The sequence below is a fragment of the Delphinapterus leucas genome, chromosome 21 (genome assembly GCF_059928025.1).
Source record: "Delphinapterus leucas isolate spDelLeu-1000000601 "Yukka" chromosome 21, BTC_Dleu_Yukka2, whole genome shotgun sequence".
Taxonomy (NCBI): Eukaryota; Metazoa; Chordata; class Mammalia; order Artiodactyla; family Monodontidae; genus Delphinapterus; species Delphinapterus leucas.
In genome coordinates, this window is record NC_143149.1 from 33560584 (window position 1) to 33588040 (window position 27457).

Sequence of the window (27457 nt, forward strand, 5' to 3'; positions counted from 1 at the left end):
CTCTGTATGTCATTTGGCTTGTAAAGTGGTACCTCCGTCCAAATCCTGCCTGTTACAGCTCTGCCCAGGAGACAGCTCACATCAGTTTAACAAATCACAGGCAAAGCCAACCCTTGTCAAAGATGAACAAAGCCAGAGGCTGCTAAAGCGGTGAGGCCAATGGAAAGAGGGTCCAGCGTGATCGGAACTAGTTTCCTGAAACAAAAGGCTGGAGTTTGAAAGGCTGACTGGCTTTGGAAAGGCACTGGGAGCTGGGACGGGATTGGTCCACGTGACTGGGCCACCTGGGTTTGTTCACTGGCGCTTTTATGGAGGAGAAACAAACTTCTATCCTTATGGCAGGAGGCGGTGGTGCCACATGAAGCAAGGTACCCACGGAATTAGTCCCCATCCTCCCCGGATGTTTACATTTCAGAGAGAGCTCCTGGAGGAAACAGTTCTGGGTGGCAGTCTCACATCTCAGAGAACAGAGGGCGGGTTGAGCACTGCAAGCTTTCTAAAGGAGCAGAGAAAATTCTGGCGGTGGCAGCTTTCTCAGGCAGACGTTTTAAGGGCGCTGGGGTCATCCCGGGACACTCCTTCAGCTGCTGGAAGGCGGTTGCCCTTTGGTTGAGTCTCTCAGTGCAGGGCTTGGACGGACCCTCCTGTGCCAGTGGTGTGAGCCCTTCCTCATCTGCACACTTGGTCTGAGTTTCCATTCTATCCTGTGGCCCTTTTCCTGCAACTCTGCACAGCAACGCACCACCGAATTAAAAAAAAAAAAAAAAAAAAAAGATGATTGGTTCCCTTTTATCTGGTCCCTACACATGTGGGTGTGAGACAGTCTTGTTTTGATGTGTGCTGCCCCCCAGACGCCGATCTGAGGAAGGGGTTATGAAACCAAAAGGTGCCAGAGTGTTTACTTTGAACGTTGCTACGGGCAACGCACGCCATGTTTGTAAAAACAACAAGATGGTTTAATATTTGTAATCCACTCATATCACAGTGATAAGCACTTTAAAATGAGCTAGTTGAAATATTTTCTGAAACCGGATGTCTATTCCTTAAACCACTATATTGATCTAATTTTATTTTTAAAAATTTTATTGAAGTATAGTTGATTTACAATGTCATGTTAGTTTCAGGTGTACAGCACAGTGATCCAGTTATATAATTCTTTTTCAGATTCTTTTCCCTTAGGTTATTACAAAATATTCAGTATAGTTCCCTGTGCTATACAGTAGGTCCTTGTTGACTGTTTAACATATAGGATGTATATATGTTAATCCCAAACTCCTAATTTATCCCTCCCCCTTCCTTTCCCCTTTGGTAGCCATAAGTGTTTTTTCTGTCTATTTCTGTTTTGTAGATAAATTCATTTGTATCTTTTATTTTTTAGACTCCACATATAAGTGATATCATATGATATTTCTCTTTGTCTGACTTATTTCACTTAGTATGATCATCTCTAGGTCCTGTTGCTGAAAATGGCATTATTTCATTCTTTTTTATGGCTGGTACATTTTATATATGTACCACATCTTCTTTACCCATTCCTCTCTCGATGCATACTTAGGTTGCTTCTAGGTCTTGACTGTTGTGAATAGTGCTGCTATGAAATTTGGGGTGCATGTAACTTTTCGAATTATGGTTTTCTCCGGATATATGCCCAGTAATGGGATTGCTGGATCATATGGTTGTTCTATTTTTAGTTTTGTAAGGAACCTCCATACTGTTCTCCACAGTAGCTGCACCAATTTACATTCCCACCAACAGTGCAAGAGGGTTCCCTTTTCTTCACACCCTTTCCAGCATTTATTATTTGTAGACTTTTCGATGATGGCCATTCTGACTGGTGTGAGGTGATACCTCCATGTAGTTTTGATTTGCATTCTCTAATAATTAGTAATATTGAGCGTTTTTTCATGTGCCTTTTGGCCATCGGTATGTCTTCTTCAGAGAAATGTCTATTTCGGTTTTCTATGCATTTTTTGGACTGGGTCATTTGGTTTTTTGATATTGAGTTGTTTGAGCTGTCTGTACCTTTTGGACATTAATCCCTTGTCAGTTGTATTGTTTGCAAATATTTTCTCCCATTTTTTGGGTTGTCTTCATCTTGTCTGTGGTTTCCTTTGCTGTGCAAAAGCTTTTAAGTTTAATTAGGTCTCATTCATTAATTTTTGTTTTTATTTCCATTACTCTAGGAGATGGATCCAAAAAGATACTGCTGTGATTTATGTCAAATAGTGTTCTGCCTACATGTTCCTCTAGCAGTTTTATACTATCCAGTCTTACATTTAGGTCTTTAATCCATTTGAGTTTATTTTTGTATATGATGTTACAGAATGTTCTAATTTCTTTCTTTTACATGTAGCTGTCCAGTTTTCCCAGCACCACTTATTGAAGAGACTGTCTTTTCTCCATTGCATGTTCTTGCCTCCTTTGTCGTGATTAATTGACCATAGGTGCATGGACTTATTTCTCGGCTTCCTATCCTGTTCCACTGAACTATGTGTCTGTTTTTGTGCCAGTACCATACTGTTTTCATGACTGTAGCTTTGTAGTAGTGTGAAGTCAGGGAGCCTGATTCCTCCAGCTATATTTTTCTTTCTCATGATTGCTTTGGCTTATTCATGGTCTTTTTTGTTTCCATACAAATTAATTTTTGTTGTTGTTCTAGTTCTGTGAAAAATGCCATTGGTAATATGGTAGGGGTTGCATTGAATCTGTAGATTGCCTTGGGCAGTGTGGTCATTTTAACAATATTAATTCTTTCAATCCAAGAACATGGTATATCTAACCATCTGTTTTTTCATCTTCAGGTTCTTTTATCAGCATCTTATAGTTTTCAACGTACAGGTCTTCTGCCTCCTTAGGCAGATTTATTCCTAGGTATTTTATTCTTTTTGATGTGATGGTAAATGGGATTCTTTCCTTAATTTCTCTTTCTGATCTTTCACTGTTAGTGTATAGAAATGCAGTGGATTTTGGTGTATTAATTTTGTATCCTGCAACTTTACTGAATTCATTATGAGCTCTAGTAGTTTTCTGTTGGCATCTTTAGGATTTTCTATGTATAGTATCATGTCATCTGCAAACAGTGACAGTTTTACTTCTTCCTTTCCAATTTGAATTCCTTTAATTTGTTTTTCTTCTCTGATGGCTGTGGCTAGGACTTCCAAAATTATGTTGGATAAAAGTGGTAAGGAATTCCCTGGCAGTCCAGTGGTTAGGACTTGGCACTTTCACTGCTGTGGCCCTGGGTTCAGTCCCTGGTCAGGAAACTAAGATCTTGCAAGTGGTGTGGCATGGCCAAAAAAAAAAAAAAAAAATTATGGGAAGAACACAGCAAGGAGGCAGCTGTCTGCAAGCTAGGAAGGGTGCTCTCACTAGAGACCAATCAGCCGGCATCTTGATCTTGGACTTCCCAGCCTTCAGAACTCAGTGAACAGAGAAGGTGGGCTGTGTCGTGCCTACAGACCTGGATCAAGACCTGGATCGAGGAAGACCTTCTGCTCTGTGAGGAAGAAGCCCAGAGTCCCGGTGGGTGGAGCCAGGATGCCCCCAAGGCCTTGAGGACACAGAGCAGCTCCCCGAGCATAGAGCCAAGACTGAGAAGCGTGGGCAGTCCCTCCCATCAGGAAACTTGCACAAGCCTCTTAGATAGCCTCATCCACCCACTTCAGAGAGACCCACTTCAGACCTAGGGACACATTCAGACTGAAAGTGAGGGGATGGAAAAAGATATTCCATGCAAATGGAAATCAAAAGAAAGCTGGAGTAGCAATACTCATATCAGATAAAATAGACTTTAAAATAAAGACTGTTACAAGAGACAAGGAAGGACACTACATAATGATCAAGGGATCAAACCAAGAAGATGATAGAACAATTATAAATACATAAGTACCCAACATAGGAGCACCTCAATACATAAGGCAACTGCTAACAGCTATAAAAGAGGAAATCGACAGTAACATAATAATAGTGGGGGACTTTAACACCTCACTTACACCAGTGGACAGATCATCTAAACAGAAAATTAATAAGGAAACACAAGCTTTAAATGACACAATAGACCAGATTTAATTGATATTTATAGGACATTCCATCCCAAGACAGCAGATTACACTTTCTTCTCAAGTACACATGGAACATTCTCCAGGATAGATCACATCTTGGGTCACAAATCAAGCCTCAGTAAACTTAAGAAAATTGAAATCATATCAGGCATCTTTTCTGACCACAACACTGTAAGATTAGAAATCAATTACAGGGAAAAAAACGTAAAAAGCACAAACACATGGAGGGTAAACAATACATTACTAAATATCGAGATCAGTGAAGAAATCAAAGAGGAAATCAAAAAATACCTAGAGACAAATGATAATGAAAACACGAGGATCCAAAACCTATGGGATGCAGCAAAAGCAGTTCTAAGAGGGAAGTTTATAGCTATACAAGCCTACCTCAAGAAACAAGAAAAATCTCAAATAAAGAATCTAACCTTACACCTAAAGGAACTAGAGAAAGAAGAACAAACAAAAGCCAAAGTTATCAGAAGGAAAGAAATCATAAAGATCAGAGCAGAAATAAATAGAAACAAAGAAAAGAATAGCAGAGATCAATAAAACTAAAAGCTGCTTCTTTGAGAAGATAAACAAAATTGATAAACCATTTGCCAGACTCATCAAGAAAAAGAGGGAGAGGACACAAATCAATAAAATTAGAAATGAAAAAGGAGAAGTTACAACAGACAACGCAGATATACAAAGCATCCTAAGAGACTACTACAAGCAACCCTATGCCAATAAAATGGACAACCTGGAAGAAATGGACAGATTCTTAGAAAGGTATAACCTTCCAAGACTGAACCAGGAAGAAATAGAAAATATGAACAGATGGATCACAAGTAATGAAATTGAAACTGTGATTTAAAATCTTCCAACAAACAAACGTCCAGGACCAGATGGCTTCACAGGTGAATTCTATCAAACATTTAGAAAAGAGCTAACACCCATCCTTTTCAAACTCTTCCAAAAAATTGCAGAGGAAGGAACACTCCGAAACTCATTCTATGAGGCCACCATCGCCCTGATACCAAAACCAAAGATACTACAAAAAAGAAAATTACAGACCAATATCACTGATGAATATAGATGCAAAAATCCTCAACAAAATACTAGCAAACAGAATCCAACAACACATTAAAAGGATCATATACCATCAAGTGGCATTTATCCCAGGGATGCAAGGATTCTTCAATATACGCAAATCAATCAATGTGATACACCATATTAACAAACTGAAGAAGAAAAACCATATGATCATCTCAATAGATGCAGAAAAAGCTTTTGACAAAATTCAACACCGATTTATGATAAAATCTCTTCAGAAAGTGGGCATAGAGGGAAACTACCTCAACATAATAAAGGCCATATATGACAAACCCACAGCAAACATCATTCTCAATGGTGAAAAACTGAAAGCATTTCCTCTAAGATCAGGAACAAAACAAGAGTCTTGCCACTCTTACTCAACATAGTTTTGGAAGTCCTAGCCACTACAATCAGAGAAGAGAAAGAAATAAAAGGAATCCACATTGGAAAAGAAGAAGTAAAACTGTCAGTGTTTGTAGATGACATAATACTATACATAGAGAATCCTAAAGATGCCACCAGAAAACTACTAGAGATAATAAATGAATTTGGTCAAGTTGCAGGATACAAAATTAATGCATAGAAATCTCTTGCATTCCTATACACTAATGATGAAAAATCTGAAAGAGAAATTAAGGAAACACTCCCATTTACCATTGCAACAAAAAGAATAAAATACCTAGGAATAAACCTACCTAAGGAGACAAAAGACCTGTATGCAGAAAATTATAAGACACTGTTGAAAGAAATTAAAGATGATACCAACAGATGGAGAGATATACCATTATCTTGGATTGGAAGAATCAATATTGTGAAAATGACTGTACTACCCAAAGCAATCTATAGGTTCAATGCAATCTCTATCAAATTACCAATGGCATTTTTTACAGAACTAGAACAAAAAAATCTTAAAATCTGTATGGAGGCACAAATGACCCCGAATAGTCAAAGCAGTCTTGAGGGAACAAAACCAGAGCTGGAAGAATCAGACTTCCTGACTTCAGACTATACTACAAAGCTACAGTAATCAAGATAATATGGTACTGGCACAAAAACAGAAATATAGATCAATGGAAGAGGATAGAAAGCCCAGAGATAAACCCACGCACCTATGGTCAACTAATCTATGACAAAGGAGGCAAGGATATACAGTGGAGAAAAGACAGCCTCTTCAATAAGTGGTGCTGGGAAAACTGGACAGCTACATGTAAAAGAATGAAATTAGAACACTCCCTAACACCATACACAAAAATAAACTCAAAATGGATTAGAGACCTAAATGTAAGACCAGACACTATAAAACTCTTCGAGGAAAACATAGGAAGAACACTCTATGACATAAATCACAGCAAGATCTTTTTTGATCCACCTCCTACAGTAATGGAAATGAAAACAAAAATAAACAAATGGGACCTAAATGAAACTTAAAACCCTTTGCAGAGCAAAGGAAACTACAAACAAGATGAAAAGACAACTCTCAGAATGGGAAAAAATATTTGCAAATGAATCAATGGACAAAGGATTAATCTCCAAAATGTATAAACAGCTCATGCAGCTCAATACTAAAAAAACAAACAACCCCATCCAAAAGCGGGCAGAAGACCTAAATAGACATTTCTCCAAAGACGACATACATATGGCCAAGAAGCACATGAAAAGCTGCTCAACATCACTAATTATTAGAGAAATGCAAATCAAAACTACAATGAGGTATCACCTCACACCAGTTAGAATGGGCATCATCAGAAAATCTACAAACAACAAATGCTGAGAGGGTATGGAGAAAAGGGAACCCTCCTGCACTGTTGGTGGGGATGTAAATTGATTCAGCCACTATGGAGAACAGTATGGAGGTTCCTTAAAAAACTAAAAGTAGAATTACCATATGACCCAGCAATCCCATTACTGGGCATATACCCAGAGAAAACCATAATTCAAAAAGACACATGCACCCCAATGTTCATTCCAGCACTATTTACAATAGCCATGTCATGGAAGCAACCTAAATGCCCATCAACAGACAAATGGATAAAGAAGATATGGTACATATATACAATGGAATAGTACTCAGCCATAAAAAGGAATGAAATTGGGTCATTTTTAGAGATGTGGATGGATCTAGAGACTGTCATAGAGTGAAGTAAGTCAGAAAGAGAAAAACAAATATTGTATATTAACGCATATATGTGGGACCTAGAAACATGGTACAGATGAACTGGTTTCCAGGGCAGAAATTGAGACACAGATGTAGAGAACAAACGTATGGACACCAAGGAGGGGGGAAAGTGGCGGGGGGGTGGGTGTGGTGATGTGATGAATTGGGAGATTGGGATTGACATGTATACACCGATGTGTATAAAATGGATGACTAATAAGAACCTGCTGTATAAAAAAATATACAAAATAAAATTCAAAAAAAATAAAGTGGTGAGAGTGACCATCCTTGTCTTGTTCCTGATCTTAGAGGAAATGCTTTCAGTTTTTCCTCATTGAGAATGACGTTAGCTGTGGGTTTGTCATATATGGCCTTTATTATGTTGAGGTATGTTCCCTCTGTGCCTTCCTTCTGGAGAGTTTTAATCATAAATGAATGTTGAATTTTGTCAAAAGCTTTTTCTGCATCTATTGAGATGCTCATATGGTTTTTTTTCTTCAATTTGTTAAGTGGTGTATCATACTGATTGATTTGCATATATTGAAAAAACCCTTGATCCTTGGCTTATATCCCACTTGATCATGGTTTATGATCCTTTTAGTATATTCTTGGATTTGGTTTGCTAGTATTGTGTTGAGGATTTTTGCATCTATGTTCATCAGTTATATTGGCCTGTAATTTTCTTTTTTGATGGTATCTTTGTCTGGTTTGGTATCAGGGTGATGGTGGCCTCATAGAATGAGTTCAGAAGTGTTCTTTCATCTGCAATTTTTGGGAATACTTTCAGAAGTATGGGTGTTAACTCTTCTCTAAATTTTTAATAGAACTTGCCTGTGAAGCCATCTGGTCCTGGACTTTTGTTTGTTGGGAGTTTTTAAATCACAGATTCAATTTCAGTACTTGTAATTGGTCTGTTCATATATTCTGTTTCTTCCTGGTTCAGTCTCGGGAGATTGTACCTTTCTACGAATTTGTCCATTTCTTCTAGGTTGTCCTTTTGATTGGCATATAGTTGGTCGTAGAAGTCTCTTACTATCCTTTGTATTTCTGTGGTATTAGTTGCAACTTCTCCTTTTTCATTTCTAATTTTATTGATTTGGGCCCTCTCCCTTTCTTTCTTGATGAGCCTGGCTAGAGATTTATCAATTTTGTTTATCTTCTCAAAGAACTAGCTTTTAGTTTCATTGATCTTTTCTATTGTTTTCTTCATCTCTATTTTATTAACTTCTGCTCTGATCTTTATGATTTCTTTCCTTCTACTAACTTTGGGTTTTGTTTGTTCCCCTTTAGTTGCTTAGGTGTAAACTTAGGTTGTTTATTGGAGATTTTTGTTTCCTGAGGTAAGATTGTATTGCTATAAACTTCCATCTTAGAACTGCTTTTGCTGTGTCCCACAGGTTTTGGATCATCATGTTTTCATTTTATCTCTCGGTAGTTTTTAATTTCCTCTTTGATTTCTTCAGTGGTCCATTGGTTGTTTAGTAGCGTATTGTTTAGCCTCCATGTGTTTGTGTTTTTTGCAGTTTTTTTTTTCTTCTGGTAGTTGATTTCTAATCTTAGAGTGTTGTGATCGGAAAAGAAGCTTGATATGATTTTTTTCTTCAATTTATCAAAAATTGCTTTCTGGACCAGCATATGATCTATCCTGGCGAATGTTCCATGTGCACTTGAAAAGAATGTGTATTCTGCTGCTTTCACATAAAATGCTCTAAAAATGTCAATTAAGTCCATCTGATCTAATGTGTCATTTAATGCCTGTGTTTCCTTATTGATTTTCTGTCTGGATAATCTGTCCATTGATGTAACTGGGGTGTTAAAGTCCCGCACTATTATTGTGTTAGTGTAGCATTTGCCTTATATATTGAGATGCTCCTGTTTTGGGTGCATATATATTTACAATTGTTATATCTTCTTCTTGGATGATCCCTTGATCATTATGTAGTGTCCTTGTCTCTTGTAACCATCTTTAAAGTCTATTTTATCTGATATAAGTATTGGTACTCCTGCTTTCTTTTGATTTCCATTTGCATGGAATAACTTTTTCTATCCCCTCACTTTCAGTCTGTGTATGTCTCTAGATCTGAAGTGGGTCTCTTGTAGACAGCATATTCATCTCTTGTTTTTATATCGATTCAGCCAGTCTATGTCTTTTGGTTGGAGCATTTAATCCATTTACATTTAAGGTAATTATTGATATATATGTTCCTATTGCCATTTTCTTAATTGTTTTTGGTTGTTTTGTAGGTCTTTTTTCTTCCCTCCCTCTTTTGTTCTCTTCTTTTGTGGTTTGATGACCATCTTTAGTGTTGTGTTTGAGTTGCTTTTTCTTTTTTGTTTGTGTATCTATTGTAGTTTTTTGGTTTGCATTTCCCATGAGGTTTTGATACAGCAGTCTATATATATACAAGATTGTTTTAAGTTGCTTGTCTCTTAATTTCAAATGCAATTCCCATTTCCTGCATTTGTACTCTCCTCTTCTCACGGTGGCTGGTTTTGATATCATATTAGTGTGTGGATGACTTCCTACCTTTACTGTATGTTTTGCTGAGCATTCCCATTTCATAATTTTCTTGTTATGACCTTTTCTTTCCTGCTTAAAGAAATTCCTTTAGCATCTGTTGTAAAGCTGCTTCATGGTGCTGAATTCTTTTAGCTTTTGCTTGTATGTAAAGCTTTTGATTTCTCTGTCGAATCTGAATGACAGCCTTGCTGGGTAGAGTGTTCTTGGTTGTAGGTTTTTCCATTTCATCACTTTAAATATAGTGTGCTACTCCCTTCTGGCCTGCAGTTTCTGCTGAAAAATCAGCTTATAGTCTTATGCGATTCCCCTTTATGTTATCTGTTGTTTTTCCCTTGTTGCTTTTAATATTAATATTTTCTCTTTGTCTTTAATTTTTGTCAATTTGATTACTATGTGTCTTGGCATGTTCCTCCTGGGGTTAATCTTGTATGAGACACTCTGTGCTTCCTGGCCTTGGGTGACTGTTTCCTTTTCCATGTTAGGGAATTTTCAGCTGTTATCTTTTAAAATATTTTTCATGCCCTTTCCCTCTCTTTTCTCCTTCCAATATAATGCGAATGTTGGTGCATTTGATGTTGTCCCAGAGGTCTCTTAAACTGTCCTTTTTTCTTTTCATTCTTTTCTCTTTATTTTGTTTTGCACCAGTGATTTCCACTATTCTGTTTTCCAGCTTACTGATCCGTTCTTCTGCCTCATTTATCCTATTGATTCCTTCGAGTGTATTTTTCATTTCAGTTATTGTTTTCTTCAACTCTGTTTGCCTGTTCTTTATATCTTTTCTTTGTTAAAGACTTCTTGTAACTTCTCACTCTCTGCATCCATTCTCTTCCTGTGTTCTTGGATCATCTTTAGGACCATTACCCTGAACGCTTTCTCAGCTAGATTGCCTGTCTCTACGTTACTTAGTTGTTCTTCTGGTGTTTTATGTTGTTCCTTCATCTGGAATGTATTCCTTTGCTGTCTCATTTTGTTTACATTTGTTTGCATTTTTATTTATGTGGTAGGTTAGTTATTTTTCTTGATCTTGGAGAGGTGGCCCTCTGTAGGAGATGTCCTATGTGTCCCAGCAGTACACTCCCCTCTCATCACCCAAGGGCCAGGGACCAGGTGGTCCCAGAGTAGGTTCTGATCTGCGTTTGTGGACTCAGTTCTGCAGACTCTGGGATCATAGTTTTCTTGCTTCTGGTATCTGCCCCCTGGCGGATGAGGCTGGTCTAGCAGCTCGTGCAGCCTTCCTGGCGGGAATGGCTGGTGCCTGCCCACTGGTGGGTGGAGCTTGGTCTTGGCCCTCTAGTGGGCAGGGCCATGTCTAGAGGTAGCTGTGGGCTCAGGAAATCTTTAGGCAGCCTGTCTGTTGATGGGTGGGGCTGTTTACCCCCCCTGTTGTCTTGGCCTGAGGCATCCCAGCACTGAGCCATAGGCTGTTGCATAGGGCCAGGTCTTGGTGCTAATGAGCCAAGCAAAATGTCTGCCTCTAGTGAGTTCACACAGGTGAACACTCCCTGATATGTTCGCCACCAGTTTTCATGACCGCAGAGAGAGCCACAGGCACCCCTTCCCACCTCCCCAGGAGAACCTCCAGGACCAGCAGGTAGGTCTGGCCCAGGCTCCTGTGAAGTCACTGCTTTTGCCCCGAGTTCTGGTGCACGCAGGACCTTGTGTGTGCCAAGAGTGGAGTCTTTGCTGCCCCCAGTCCCGTGGAGCTCCTACAGTCAAGCCCAACTGGCCTTCGAGGCCAAATGCTCTGGGGGCTCCCCCTCCCAATGCTGGACCCCCCCCCCCCAGGCTGGGGAGCTAGATGTGGGACTCAGAGCTCTCACTCCTGTGGGAGAACATCTTTTAAAAATATTTATTTGGTTGCATTGGGTGTTAGCTGTGGCTTGCGGGCTCCCTAGTTGCGGCACATGAACCCTTAGTTGTGGCATGCCTGTGGGATCTGGTTTCCTGACCAGGGATCAAACCTGGGCCCCCTGCATTGGGAGCAAGGTGTCCTAACCACTGTGCCACCAGGGAAGTCCCCTGTGGGAGAACTTCTGCAATATAATTATTGTCCAGTTTGTGGTTCGCCCACCTGGGTGGTATGGGATTTGATTATATTGCAAGTGAACCCCTCCTACTGTCTCGTTGTGGTTTCGTCATGTCTTTGGATGTAGAACATGTTTTTGGAAGGTTCCAGTCTTTTATTTTGATGGTTGTTCAGCAGTTGTGATTTTGGTGTGCTCATGAGAGGAGGTGAGCTCAAAGTCCTTCTACCTCACCATCTTCTTTTCTTTCCTATTGATTTAAAAAAAATAATTATTTTTTTTTGCTGCATTGGGTCTCCGTTGCTGCACGCAGCTTTCTCCGGTTGTGGCAAGCAGGGGCTACTCTTCGTTGTGGTGCATGTGCTTCTCATAGTGGTGGCTTCTCTTGTTGCAGTTTCCCATCGATTTTAATAAATCTATAAAAGGGTCTTATATAGAAAGATTTCTAAAATTTTTGTGCACGGTAATGAAACCACGCCCCACAGGGTTGACAGAGACTGGTGACTAACGGAAGTTCCCGAGCTTCTCACAGAACAGCAGCAAAGGGAACAGCTTAAAAACCCCTGTGGCCTGCTTTCACCGAGCAAGCTCACTTTGGTTATTTTCCTTTTCTTCCTCTTTAAATGCACGCCTCCCAGCCTCCCGTAGCCCAGGAACTTGTAATCAGCTCCTGCCCGATGCGAGCTGGCTAGGACCGGTTGGGACCACTGCTCCTGAAACTGGGCCTGGGGGTTCCCATGAACAGCCTCTGCCGCCAGAAGTCTCCACCCTCAGATGGCGCTCGGTGCCTCCACTGTGAACGTGCAGACGCACGAGCCCAGATGCCCCCGCACAGAACACCCAACACCTCATCTGTCCTCACTCCCAAGACCACCCTGCTCACAACACACATACCCCGAGCCCCTTGCCTTCGGGCAGGCAGACCTGAGACTCGTTCTCCTGTCTCTTCGCTTGGCTGCCTTAGGAATAAAGTCTTTCTCAGCTGCAAACCTTGGCCTCTCAGCATTTGGCTTGTTGTGTGTTGGGCCAATGGGCCTGGTCCAGTAACAGTAACTGAACAACTTCTTAGCTCTTTCATTCTTACATCCCCTCAGAAACAACTGTTCATGTGATGCTTACCTGATATATTTCAGGAACAGCAAAAGAAATGAACCTGACCCCTGACCCCAGTGTTGTGCTTAGAAGTGCGGGGCCCCATCCCAAGTGTGTCACGTCACTGGCTTTACAGCCAGCTGGGAGGGAAGGGCCAGTGCCTGTATTTCCCATGACAAGCTTGAGGGACATGAATCTGTCCCTGGTACGTGGCAAGTAAAGGGCTGGGCAGAACCAGGCTGGAGGCTAGGCTGTCTGGCTCAGGGCACCCAGGTGACAGCAGCCGATGGGGAGAGGAGGCGCCCTCCACGGGCCACTGGGCAGGACCCCCACCCCGGCCCCCCACGGCAGCTTCAGTGGAAGTTCACTCAAGTTCATCCTGGCACAAAGGATTTTGGTGTTAAAACTTCCTGAAGGAAAAGGTCTAGCATTATGTTGATATGTGATATTCACCAAAACCTGACTGTGGAAAAGAAAATCTCGAGAACATGGAAGGAAATGCCTTTTTAAGTAAAGTACACTCTTGTTCAGAAACTCTAAGAATTAAAAATAAAATTGAAAACCCCCCCACAAATTTAGGATGATTTTATTTACAAAACAGCTTCTTTTGTTTTACAAAAATTACAAAATACGACAAAAATAGAAATAGCTTCTTGGACTGTTGGGAACTACTTCTAAGCGACCAATGAGTTAAAACCCCGATGGTCTTCCTCTTTTGAAGAGCGATGACGGCAACGCTCATCTGCGCTTTATGTCTCCCCAGAGCCCCGCGGCTGTGGGCTGCCTCTGGCGGGAGGGCCGGTCAGGCCAGAGTCTGGAGCAGCAAGATCTTCTCGTTGACGCAGAACCTGTGCAGCACCAGCGTCAAGTTCTCCCCACAGCGGGACACCTGGCGCTCCATGGCCAGGCGGAAGTCCTCCTTCACGCCCTTGGTGATGCCCCGGGTGACCGTGTGGTGCCTGGGGCAGCGACAGGGAAACAAACAGACACCACAGTTAGCACGGCAGCACGGGTCAGTGACTCTGGGGCAGGAGAACAGGCTGCCTCAAATCTAGCGAAGAGTTTAAAAAAGCAAAAAGCCCCAACCAAACAGCCTCCACTGCCCGCTCCTCTTCAGAAAGACTTAAAGCCGGAGAGTCGTCTTCCCCACTCAGGAAAAGGCTATTCTAAACATCGCATGTTTGGCGAGATGCTGCCTGCTTGGCTTCTAACTTCTGCAGCCCTGATGCTGTACCTCCCTCTGTGACTCGTGCACAGTTCAGTTACTTGGGGCTGACGCAGTCCAGACCACCCTGGCCACACAGTTCGGGTCCAGCCAGGCCAGCTGAGCACAGAGGCAGCAGCGGGGAGGGGGATGCCTGAGCGAGCGTGGCCATGGCCGCAGCCCCCGGCCGGTGCCTCGTGACAGGCTGCGGGCCACAGGCGTGTCTCTCTCCCTGTGATGCCAGGACGGGACAGCTCCTCCAGGTCTTTTTGCGAAGAAGCAGGAGGACCTGGGGCCCCAAGACAAGAGTCCGGCACCGGCAGGGAGAGAGCAGCAGAGTCGCTGATGCAAAGCTTCCTGAGGGCCTGCTGGGGCCCGGGAGCCCTGCATGCTGGGCTGGGCTGGGCCGGTGGGAGCACAGGTGGGTCCTTCACAACGCCCTGGAGGGTGGGCTTCAGAGAAGGAAATTACAGAGGAAACCCCAGGAAACTCCAAACACCAAAATGAAGGAAGCAAAAGAAAAACCTAGCAAAATTCAATGGGTTCAATCAAAAGGAAAGGCGTTTTAACTACCAGTTAGTAATTTGGTAGATTTAGACAAACAGAAGCCACCTCCATCCTCCACTCCTACTGCCTAACTTCCCTAAGACACAGTCATGGGGATTTAAGATTAGATTTTTCGGTGCTGGCCAAGATTAAACTGTTGAAACCACTCTAAAATGTTTCTGTTTGTAAAACTTGAATTATATAAAGTAAGTACAACAGAAGTCAGAAAGTTGCAATGTAACAGAAGGAAAAAGAAAACCAAAACAGGCTTTGTTAGAAGGGCAAGATATTACAGGACACCCTACAACGCCCATGGACAGCTTACAGAACCACACAGTGAGACAGCACAGCCAGTTCTCTGTGGACATCTCTAATCAGGTCTGGCTGGTGACTCAGTAGTAAGTACAGTGTCAGTGAGCCCCACTGGGAGCTCATGCAGCCCCTTTATGCTGCCCTGAGATACTGCTCTCGGGGGACCCAGACTGCAACCCCAAATGGGAGCCCTCCCTCTGACCCACTGAAAGACGCTGGTATTTGCAGACACTGAGCTAAAGGGCATGGATGGCTCCAAGCACACGCTCCCCTTAATACTAGTAAAAACGTAATAAAATGCTGTGTCCTGCTGGTCACGGGCCAAAGGTGTTGTTTCCACATATGAAGAGTGGTACAACTCAACTGTATTTCTATCAGAGTCTTTATTGCTCTGGCAAGTTTGGATGAAGAAGAGGACGAATTAGCTTTTGTGGTTTAAGACCAGGATAAGTCAACTAGTAAATGTAGCATTCTAGCCTACCAAATATTTTCAATCCGGACAGGTAAGGTCAGAAAAAACAGTACCAGTGGCAGGAAGATACTGTGCTTATGCCCATTTAGACCAAGACCTCAACACTAATACAAAAATCTGAGAATAAAAATTTACTTAGAATAAGTTTCAGCATCCTTAAGTATTTAGGACCGAATGCCTTATGTTTTACCAAAAGAGAATCATAATTTAGTGCCTTATCTAATGTGTACTTAGTCTTACACAGTTTTATATAACGTTCACTTATTTCCAGATCCATAATGATTTTTAAATTGAACACAAAAACACTGGCAACTTATGGAAAAAAATAAGAAATGTTACAATATTACAACCAGATGGTTTGCCAAGGAATGCAGAACAAATTAAAAAATTAAATAAAGCATGAAAAAGAGCACTGAGGAACAAAGAGCTGAAAACCATGGGCAGTAAAACATGTCGACAAACAGTACACTATGAGCAGGTGTGTCCACTTGGTACCTGTCAGCAGTCTGTATGCTGGGCTGAAGCACAGGTAAGAATTCCTGCTGCAGTAACCCCATGGGAGGGCTAGAAGGCCTTTAAAAAACAGCAAACAGCGGCATTCAAACACCCACACCGACTCAGCCTGCACTTAAAAACAACACTCCAGAGAAAACGCATGAGACGGGGGGCAGGCTGCACAGAACCGCCAGCCTCAGGCCTCGAGCAGCTGTTTTGGGAGGACAGAGGCTACCAGCCCCCCCGCTGCACGGCTGTGGCCCACATGGGTCCACAGGCCTCTCGGCTGCCAGTCTCCGGCTCAGCCCGCTGAGATCTGGCATGAAAAGCAAGAGCCAGGGGAGAGGATGGGGAGATGCCATGGAACGGCCGTGGAGAGAATCTCAAATCCAGCGCCTTTGCTCTCCACGTTTGCCACGTCCATGCCGATCCCAGAAAGACACCCGTGACTTTTTAGAACCATCTTTGATGGGACTGAAGCCCCAGACTGAAGAGGCCCTTTCAAGAGGACTGGAGAGGCTGGCAATGTTTTTGATAAAGAAAGGCTGAGTTTAAATTTCAAAAAGTATTGAGAAAAGGAACAGATGGGGGAAAACAAGAGTCTGGGCCATGGCTTTGTGGGATTCTGTAAGAACAGAAATGAGTACATTAGCCGGGTGATCACCTCTGAGAACGTCATCACGCACCCAGTTCGGGGCACACACAGGACACGGGTTTCTGTGTCACCCGGGGTACTGCAAGCATCAGCACAGAAGCATTTCTCTACTTCAGAATACACGAGAGCAGCACGTGTAGGTAAGAATCAGAGCTCGTCCCTCCTGCCAGTCAGGCCCCCGTGACCTCGGCGCTGGTACCGTACCTGCTGTAGCCCAGACGCCACAACCAGGACAGACTCACAGCCTCACCTGGGGGAAGGCTGGACTCTGCTCCCTGCATCTCTGCGCTCGGCTGGAGGGCCCCCCAGAAGGTCCACAATGGCTTCAGACAATGTTTGCGACCCAAAGGGAAAAGGAATGTGACAGTTTTACTCAAGATCCCGACCATACCTCAACTGTCTCAGGCGGCCCGCTTCTCCACGGTAGCTTCTCATCAGAAATTTGGAAGGCAGGTTTCAAATGAACCCTGAGACTCACACTGTCAGCTCACTAAGCAACAGCCCCTAGTCCTGCTTCCAAACTGATGGAGCAGCAGGTTTCCTAAGAGACTTAATGGTCTTCTACAGGGAGTTAGAAGAAATTAAGGGTTTCTTTAACTAAGGACACCGTCTGCGTGTCCAACAGCCCTCGCCTTCACTACTCGTCCGAGGGCTTGTCTGCATGTTCCCGTGTCACTGTGCAGCTCAATAAAACTGGCTGGAGAAGACAGGTTCAGTAGAATGAAGTCTGAGACTCAACCACTGATTTTCTGACAGCCTCTTCTCTCACATTCACAGCTAAGCATTATCTAGTGTGAGGATTATTAAACTCAGGTTTAATCTAAGTAAACGGAGTTGATTCTACTGAGGTTGTCTCCGTATTATGACAATTTGTATGGTGAGCATTAATGGGAATTAAAGAAAAAGCTGTTAAAGGTATGTTTGTGTGTCCAGGCTCAAAACCTGCAAATTACAACGTAAAAGGGGTTACCTAGGCTTCCGTGTCAAAAAGCCATCTTTACTCTCAAGCACGGTGAAGAATATTTTGAATCACGCAATTATTTTCCCCACGTTCTAGGGGAGCTACCAGAGTGAGAAATTGAGCGTGTCTGGTCCCCTTGCCTGAGCCAGCTAACGTATAAAGGTCTTGCGCTTTCATGTCAAATGCTCAGAATCTTTAGTAATGTTTGCAAGGTGAAGGACAAGCACCCCACCTTCCCATTCCTGACAGGACACCGTGCTGCCTGGATGCCCCAGCCCCGAGGCTACGGGAGTCCAGAGGGACACTTCTTACTTCCCTCTCGACAACACTCCCCAAAGACAGCACGAGATGCGGATTTTGGCTTTGCACTGAAAACTCGTCCCTTTCACAAGTGAGGGAAAAAGGAGACTGTCAGCCTCAGCAACACTTTCTTCTCACTCGGGGTTCGGTCTCCTGCAGTGACTCTGATCCTGACCCACACACGCTGAACGTGCAGGACGCAGAGGAGGAGGTATGGACATCACACTACGCGAGGCGTCTGCAGCACAGAGGATGTACTGTCCAAACTGCAATGAGGACTGAAGGGCAGAAGCAAGGGCATTTAAAAATCATAAATGGTCACTGATTTCATCCAGGAGTGGGGAGTGCCAAGACCAAGCCCCACCCTGCTGAGCAGGCAGGTGCTCAGCAGGGCTTCAGTCAACACTGAGGCCCAAGTACAGTGTGGAAGTTAGGTCTGCAGTTTTTCCCAGTCCAGCTCAACTTTAGTTAAGCATGGCTTTTCTTAATTAAAAGCACCTACTTCTAATCAGAAATTATAGGATCAGTCTGTAAGTTTTGGAACAGAAAAGATACCATGAGTAAGACTTTTGTCTAGTGAAGTAAGTGTCAAAAGTGACAGAACTACCCCAATTTAAACAATGTTCTATCAGAAATGTAGTTAAGGAAATGCCAAGTCTTTCAAAAGGATTCCCGGAATCAAATCTACTCTCCAAAACAGAGACCAGGTTTGTATTCCTTTCTAATGACTGTGTGCAAGCCACCGACATTTACAAACGTTTCCCACGAGCACACGAAGGCGGGCGCTCAGCACGGAGGGCAGGAGGCGGTGCCCTTACTTGATCAGCATCCCTTGATTGGGCAGGAGTTCCAGATGGATCTTCCCACCTTCCTGAGTTCTCAGGTAGGCGAACTCCTCCAGCATGTCGATATCTGAGGCCAGATTCAGGGAACCACGTGAGAAAGCATGGAGCCCTGCTCTCCTGGAGGAGCAGACAGGCTCGCAGCCACTGAGAGACCTGCCCATGGCGACCGCACCAACAACCCAGCGCTGCCTGAGTCCAGACCCAGCGGTTCCTATGCCAGCCCAACGCCCTCACAAAGAGAAACATGTTTCTCAGGTAGCTGACTGAGCAGAGCCTATAGGGTCCCAAGAGCAGAATCTTTTGTTTTCTTAGTAAGAAAGAGGCGGTAGAGGTGCTATACACACCGCCCCCCTCCCCCTGGCCCAAAGATTAAGAAATGCTGCTCTAGGTACCTGGAGAGGGATGTCAGACGCCTTGCAACTCAAAAATAATGTATTAAGAGAAGCAGACCTTTCCCTAACCAACAGTATGAAATACAATGCTCCCCCTCACGAAAGCCAGTGCTGGGTGGAGGAGATTCTCTGGCGGGTGCCCCACGGGCCACCAGCTGCTGTTGTAACCCCAGACCCCAGGGACCCTGTTCCCAGAGGAAGGCCAACAGAGAATCACAGTCTACGGCCCCAGCAGTCACTCTGGGCCTGCAGGGAGCCTGCAGGCTCTTATTTCAGGCACCCTGGGTACCTTCCTAAGAAGCCACTTGAAGTGGAAAATGCAACACGGCTGTCCATGTTCCTGATTCCTCTTTGAAGCCATTCATGACTTTCACAAAACCAGCTGCCACAATCCCATTTTAAGTCACCATTCCTTCTCCTTTTCCCCCAAATCACCAAAACCATTATTTCTACCCCAAATGGTTCATTTTTGTACCAAGCATTTCTTCTGCTCAAACAAGAAAAAGGATACTTGTAACATAATTGAAAAAATTCTCATATTGGAAGTTTCCTTGCTGGCAAATCTTATTGACGGCTTTCAAGAAAAGGGTCTCTCCCCGCGGCCACTCCTGCTGAAGCAGCACGATCACGTGCCCCAGCGCCATGTCGTCTCTGCTGTCTGTGAAGGCTCTCAGCTGCAGGACAGAGGGGAGGGAGTCACGGGGTGATCTCACACATGCCCGATACCACCTCCCCCAAAACACTGTTGCAGGGAAGTGCGTGACTACGGTCACTAGTCAGAAGGGACAGCAGAAGTCAAGCCTGCCTGGCAAATGTCACCGCTGCCGGCGAGGAGGGGCCCCACCACAGAAACCGGCTCCCCGGCACCCTCGTGAGCATCCTGGCGGGAGCGGGACACGCAGGGTGGGCCTGAGGCTCTGAACGCGGGGATGAGGGTGCGAGGAAGGTGAGTGGTCTGGGCAACAGAAGAGAATTTGGGGACTTCTTTTAAGGGGCCGGGGGGGGATGGAGGGCGGGCGAGAGGCCCCCTTAGACAGAGGGGTCTGAGGAGACCATGGGACTGGGGAGAAAGGCCGGCGGGAGCCACGGGAAGGAGGACGCAGGGGTGTGAAGTGAGAAGCTGTCAAAGGGCTTCTGGTTCTAAACTGGCAGCTGTGCCTGAAGTCACTTCAAATTGTTTCTGCCGCCTCAATGCTTCAGATCAAGAGTCAGGTTTGGGGTATAATTGCTTTACAATGGTGTGTCAGTTTCTGCTTTATAACAAAGTGAATCAGTTATACATATACATATGTTCCCATATCTCCTCCCTCTTGCGTCTCCCTCCCTCCCACCCTCCCAATAAAGATGTTAAAAAAAAAAAAGGGGGGGCATGGATAGGACGAGATGAATAACCTAAATGTCCAGCACCAGGAGAAAGATTAAATACGTTGTGGTACACATCAATAAAGTGGACACAGCCATTCAAAAAAAAAAAAAGAGTCAGGTTTGGGAATTACCGCCCTGAAGGGGAGACCCGACACTGCTGCCCGCTGCTCATGAGCCTTTGTAGACAATTCAGCCTGTCCGCCCCAGGCCTCCACTCCCCACAGCCCGGTCCTTAGGCTTTCCTGACTCTGCTGGGCCTCTGCACGTGCCCAGCCTCATGCCCTATCCCTGTGATAATGAACTCACATCCCTCCATAAGCCCAACAGCACTTGTGCTCCCTTCTTCTGTAGCTAATATATCCTGACTCGTAGGCTAATTCATAAAATATTTACTGGACACTACCACAGGCAAGGTTATTTGTATATCCACCCCACTATTACCTGTAAATTATCTGCCCCACTGTTACCCATAAACCTCTCGAGGATGGGGATTATTTCCTACTCATCTTTGCAGTAGTGCAGTCGATATTTAATAAATATTTGTTAATTCCTTGCCCATGTGCTTTCCTCACTACACCAACCTGTTTTCAAAGGACTAAACTAACATTTGTGCCTAAGGCTCTCAATTCAAGTCATTCTAGATCATCAGAACAATCTTGCAAATTAATTTCCTTTACACTAATCAATGTGAAGCTTACCTTAAAACAAGCTAACATTAAATGCAGGCAATAGGGCATGATAGCCTTGCTGGTACAAGGCAGAAGCTTCAGATCTGAACCTAAGAAAAGTCCACAATATATTTGTTAGTAGCAAAGAAAAGAGCTTTGAGAAGCAAATGTTTAAAGTGCTTTCCTTAAAAGGAGAAGGATAAGCAACAATCACATGGTCTCAACACAGTTAAACCAAAATTACATTTAGTGAAGGTGAAACTGGTTTTTCAATCGTCTCTGGATTTCATTTCTCAATCTAAATTTCTAAAGTTGCTTAAATACTTATGAAACATTTCAAATACATAGAAAATAACAGAGATTATTACAAACAGCAGAGTGCTCACCACTCAGCTGTATAAAATGCTGACATCTGCTTTAGTTTTAGATTTTAATATAAAGCATCGCAAGCTCACTTCTCTTCTGATGCCACTCCTGCCTCCCTCCTGAGAGAAGACTGCTATTCTGAACGGGGGTTCATCATTCCTGTGCACACTGCCTGCTTTTAACACAGGAATCTATATTCACGCACTGCAGAGAAACGTTTCGTGTGTTTTCAGTCTACTATATAAATGGTGTCATAGCGTACGTATCTTTCTGTAGATTGTTTTTGGTACTAATATCTGTGGCTCTAGCGCATTGGTTTTCTGTGTTACGTAGTGTTCTGTTGGTTACACTGACCACACCTGATTTATCCATTCTTTTATGGTAAACACTGAGTATTCCAATTTTTCACTATTACCAATAATGCTGAAATAAACATTCTTATATATATTCTCTTGTGCACTTGTGGAAAAAACTTTAAGCAATGGTTGTTTTTCAAACCAAGACCATAGTCCTTTCCTTTATGCTGTGTGCTCTTTCTATCCTAAATCCTCTGTACCCCAGAGGCAAGAAGTAGCAAGAAATAAATATGCTTTTCACATGGCAACCCTGTGCACACACACTTACACATGTTCATACAGCTGGCTTCTGAGCAACACAGGTCTGAACTGCACGGGTCCACTTATACATGGATTTTTCAGTAAATACAGTGTCTGCATGTTCATCTTACAGATCTCTAAATGAACTAACTGTGGGGAAAAGTTTGTATTGGATTAGAGATCACAACATGTGGAATCAAAAGAATTGCGGTCTGAGCCCTGATTTTATCCAAACTGTTCCAGCTTCCTGCCCTAGGCTGAGTCACTGGTCAGTTCCTGTTTTTGAGGCAGAGGGCAGTACCCAGATTTTCGACCGTTGCGGGGAGGGGTGGGTCTGAGCCCCTGGGTTAACTCCTGCATTGTTCAAGGGTCAACTGTGTGTCTAAAACAAAAGGTTCATGAAATAAAATTTACCCTTTTTAGTGGAGATACATTCATTTTAATAATACTGTTACAGTCTATCTCATTAAAAAAGAAAATTTCTATGGGAAATTCATGACCCAGTAGGTGAGGGCCCAAGTTTGGAGATCACTGATCTAAAGTCTATACTTGGAAGGGGCACATAACCAGGTAGTGAGATATGCAACTTGGTACTGCTAAACTGCTCTCCAAAGTGACCATATGAATCTATGTGCCTTCCAGAAGCACGTGGGCGATGCGTATCTTCACGTCCTGATGGTCAATACGGCCACCCTTTACTCTCTGCATCCTGATGTAAAATGATAGCTTATTGTTTTAATCTGAATTTCCTGTATTAATAATAGGTGGAGAATCTTTCCAAGTAGTTTTTGGCCATTTGGCTTCTGTGAATCTGTTGTTCATATTTTTTGCCTATTTTTCTATGGGGGGTTGGTTATTTGTTTCTTATAGGAGCTCTTTCGAAATTCTGGATACTAATTTTTTGTTGAATATATAAGTATATAAATATATAAATTGTGCTGGACAATTTTCTTATAGTCTATAGCTTTTCACTTTGATCATAATATCTTTTGTCGGTATTTTGATTTTAACGTGATCAAATCTTTGTAGCCTAAATCCTTCTCTAACTAGAAAGCAACAAAGATCGTCTTCTGTATTTTCTTCTAAAAGTTTAAAAGTTTTAGTTTTAATATTTAAATCTTAAAATTTAAAGGGTTCTTTTGTAGTATGAAGGAGGAATCTCTTTTCTGTCGTTTTTGTATTTGGATAATCAACTGTAACAGTACCACTTACAGGATAAATTCATTCTTCCTCCCCTGAACTGTAATGCTACCAGTTTCTTCATTCTCTATTCTGTTCCTGGGGTCAATCTCTACGCCAATGCTACACTTTAAAATTAGTCTTGATGTCCGCTAGGTCAAGTCTTATCCACCTGATCTGTTTCTGTTCCACAGACATATTAATTTTTGAAGGGGTCTGGGCTATGTCTAGTTTTTTCAACCTTTTGTTGTGGAAAATCCCAAACATATAAAAAGTAAACAAAATAGTACAATGAACTCCCAATAAGTATCAAAACTGTCATGCTTTTGTCTTCTAGAAAGCTTTTAGTGTCCTAAGGAACCTACTACCAGTCTCAAAGAAATTTTCTTCTAAAAAAATGTTATCATTTAGCTTCTCCTTTTCGTCTCTCTGCTCCAGCTCAAATTAATTTTTGGGAAAAATGTGAGGTAGGAGGTGAGGATCTTTTTTTCCTCTACATGAAGATCCCTTTGTTCCAGCACCATTTGTTGAAAAGGCTTTCCTTTCTCCATTGAATTACTTTGGCGTCTTCATGGAAAATCATTTGACCATACTTATGTGGGTCCATTTCTGGATTCTCCAATCTTGTGCCAATACTGTCTGGATAACTGTAGCTTTATATTAAACCCTGCTATCAGGTAGGGTCACTTGTCATTTTGTTAGTCTTTTTCAAAACTGTTGTAGTATTTCCATATAAATTTTAGAATCAGTTTGTCAACTTCTGTTAAAAAAAGAAAGTCTGCTGGGATTTTGACTGGGATTGCATTGAATCTATAGAGACATTTGGGGAGAACTGGTATCCTAACAATATTGAGTCTTCTAACCTACAAACATGATTTTGCACATCTTTCATTAAATTTATCCCTAAGTATTTTATGGGGTTTGATATTATTCTACTTGGAGATTCCTTGACTTTTCTACGTAGCCAAATATGTAGCTGCGAATAAAAACGGTTCTTTTTCAACCTTTCTTTTTCTTGCTTATTGTGTTTGCTAGAATCTCCAGGATGTTGAATTGAGGTGCTGACAGCAGACACCCCTGTACTGATGCTGGTCTTGGGGAAAGCATTCAATATTTCATAGTTAAGAATGATGCTGAGGAAGTTTCCTTCAATCTCTAGTTTACTAAGATTTTTAAAAAATCATGAATAATAAATACAGACATAATTGAATTCTGTCTGCATCTATTAAGATAATCTTATGATTTTTCTCCTTTAATCTGCTAATGTGGTGAACTGCAGTGACTGGTTTTCCTGTGTTAAACCACCTTTGCATTTCCGGTATACTTGGCCATTATGTATTATCTTTCTTATATATTGCTGTATTTGCTTATATTTTGTTAAGAATTTTGGCATCTAAGATCATGATAGACACTGGCCTTTAATGTTCTTCTCTTGTTTGGTTTTGCTATCAGGGTTATGTTTGTCTTAAAAACTGAATTGGTAAGTGTTCCCTCTTTCTCTATTTTCTCCAAAAGTGTGTACAGGATTGGAGTTATTTCTTACTAAATGCTTGACAAGATTCACAGTGAAGCCAAATGGGCCTGGAGTTTTCTTTGTGGGAAAGTTTTTGACAACAAAATTTAATTTCTTTGATAGATATAAAACATTCAGATTTTCTATTTCATTTTGTGTCTGTTTTGGTAAGTTGTGTTTTTCAAGGAATTCTTTCCATTTCACCTAAATTGTTAAATTTATTGGCATAAAGTTATTCATAACCTATTCTCTTACTGTCCTTCTGGTTTCAGCACGATCTGGAGTGACATTCCCTCTTCCATTCCTGATATTGGTTATTTGTATTTACTACCTTCCTGGTCAATCTTGTTAGGGGTTCATCAATTTCACTATTTTTTTTCAGAAATCCAACTTTTTGCTTTATTAATTTCCTCTATTTTTTTTTCTATTTCATTAGTTTCTGCTCTTGTCTTTATTATTCCCCATTTTCTACTTGGCTTGGGTTTGACAGATTATCTTTTTCCAACTTCTAAGATGGAACTTAGATCATGACAGTGGGGCTCTCTTCCTTTCCTATGAAGCATCACAGCTCAATTTACGTAGTTTTTCAACAATGAGCAACTTGAGGTAAAGCTCAAAACAGCCCGAGAGACAAGCTAAGAGATCCTTCTCAACTAAGTATTATAAGATTTCCTAGAATTGGTAAAGATAGGAAAAGGAGCTCACTGATATTCTTCAAAGAGCCAACAAACTCAGGAACTGATGAGAACTTTGGAAGAAGGACAGATGTATGGCTGCTTATGAAATCAGAGCCACGAAAAGCTTGGCGAGCACTTCGCTTCTTATACAATTTGTCAAGCTCTGCAGATCACATGGTATTATGTTGTCAGGAATTACAAAAAATTCCCAGCCTTAGGTCCTAAAGCTATTTCTATAAAATAAAAATAAAATTTGTCACTGTACCTTTTCTAAACTTGGGCTTTATTTTTGAGGGTTCTTCCTGTGACTTGCCTCCGTCCTGGATGGGGAGGACCATGTAGCACATCAAATCAAGGACTTTCTCACACGTCATCTAGAGAAGACAAGACCAGAAGGAACTAACTGAAAGTTTCTGACTGAAACCAAATCTACGTAACTAAAACCTATGCAGCACAAGTGGGGCCACCTGTGCACAGAGCTCGGGAGCACGGCCCCAGGACGCCACGTGACCAGTACTGTCTGCTTGACACCGTGTAGAAAAATAACTGAGATCAAATCCACGTACTAGACCATTCAGGGAACACTAACTCATTCTTCACTGTTAAAAAACAAAAGAACAAAACCTAAAAATTAATCAAGTATTAACTAAACTACCAAAGTGTATCACAGCACAGTGGAATCCAAAAGAAGTATGTCCCTATCTTAAGGACATTTACTAACTCACTGAATAGAAAAATTAACAAAACGGGACACATGGTGGCGGACTAAAATGTTATGTTTAGAGCATAATTTAAAGCTAAGTAGAAACACCCACAGACTAAACTAGCAGGAAAAATTTCAGGCAGGGAGGTGATCTAAGCCTTAAAGGGGGGCAGGATCTGAAATATGGAAAACAGAAAAACGGGTTTTCAAAGGAGGAGAGAAAGACGACGTGGGGAAGGCTTTCTACTGGTTTTGGCAATTCCCTTGAGGGGAAGGAGGGCGTGGTTTAGGAAACAGAAATGAAACTGGACCAATGACGTGCTGCTGGGTGAGAGGCGGCCCCAGGTGCCCACGGAGCAGGTGGTCTCAAGCCACAGAGAGCAGGGCATCACCTTCTGTCCACCCATCAAATTCCAGTAGTAACAGTCAGAATCGGCTGAGGGAGCATCTCCTGTGTGTCAGGCACAACCCCCTACTACCCCCATTTTACAGATGACGAAGTGGAATCTTCCCAACCTTTTTCATGTCTTGGCACTTCCAGAAAATAGCATTTGTAAGGCTGCTCAGTGCTGGCAGCAAATGATCCGGGGCTTAGCTGCCCAAGCCACAGCTAACTGCCTGGGGCTGAGGGGTCGGTATCCTGGCACATCCAGAATCACCCATGGCCACAGGGCCGTGAAGCTCCAGCTTTGAGAGGTCGGCAGCTGGGGAGTTAAGAACTTGAACCCTGGAGTTAGACAGGTCACAGCACTAGTGAGTAGTGCGACCGGGGGTTAACTCAGAATCACATGGCGCCACCCTCCCTTCAATACCCACCTTCTTTCCCTGAGGGTGTGGGCCCGGGCGAAACCACCCTTCCCTGAAAGGCTGCTGTGCACAGGTCTGAGGCAAACTGCTAGTACTGGATTTTTAACTGTCTTACATAAACACCTGCACTTCTCTCTCCAACTCAAATTAGATGTCCTTGAAACAGGGATCCCACCCTGGGGCACCCAGGAAGTCAACACCTCGATGAAATGGAATGATGACAGCAATGTTGTAGAGAGCTGACCATAAGTTATAGGGTTGGAAAAATGGTTACAGGCAACAAACTCAGTTAAAAGCCGTGGGTTAGGGTGGTGGCAGTGGAAATAAAAGGCACTATGCCAAAAGCACTGGTGCCCCATCCTGGAAGAGACAAAAGGACCAGCTTGAGTAAGTCTCTGTGATTTGACAGGTGGTGTCTAAGGTCCAGAGAACTAAGGAAATGCACATCTGGACATGCTGAGTCCCAGCCAA

General features: G+C 42.7%; 1 protein-coding gene across 10 annotated transcripts in view; it reads right to left on the bottom strand.

Moving 5' to 3' along the window:
- Positions 1–13498: 13498 nt before the first annotated feature.
- INTS10 (integrator complex subunit 10) overlaps positions 13499–27457 on the bottom strand; it is a 36889-nt gene continuing 22930 nt past the window's right edge. For 6 of the 10 annotated variants that reach the window (XM_022571374.3, XM_022571373.3, XM_089903814.1 and 3 more), the window contains 6 exons: positions 25742–25850; positions 21176–21255; positions 19624–19786; positions 18694–18787; positions 15960–16037; positions 13499–13889 (listed from right to left, as the gene is read on the bottom strand). In XM_022571374.3, the coding sequence (XP_022427082.1) occupies positions 13733–13889; positions 15960–16037; positions 18694–18787; positions 19624–19786; positions 21176–21255; positions 25742–25850 (681 nt within the window). In that variant the 3' untranslated portion in view covers positions 13499–13732. Of the gene's footprint in view, positions 13890–15959; positions 16038–16864; positions 18788–19623; positions 19787–21175; positions 21256–25741; positions 25851–27457 lie in introns of those variants that run through there. The other 4 variants (XM_022571377.3, XM_022571376.3, XR_016391190.1 and 1 more) reach the window with 3 other exon arrangements.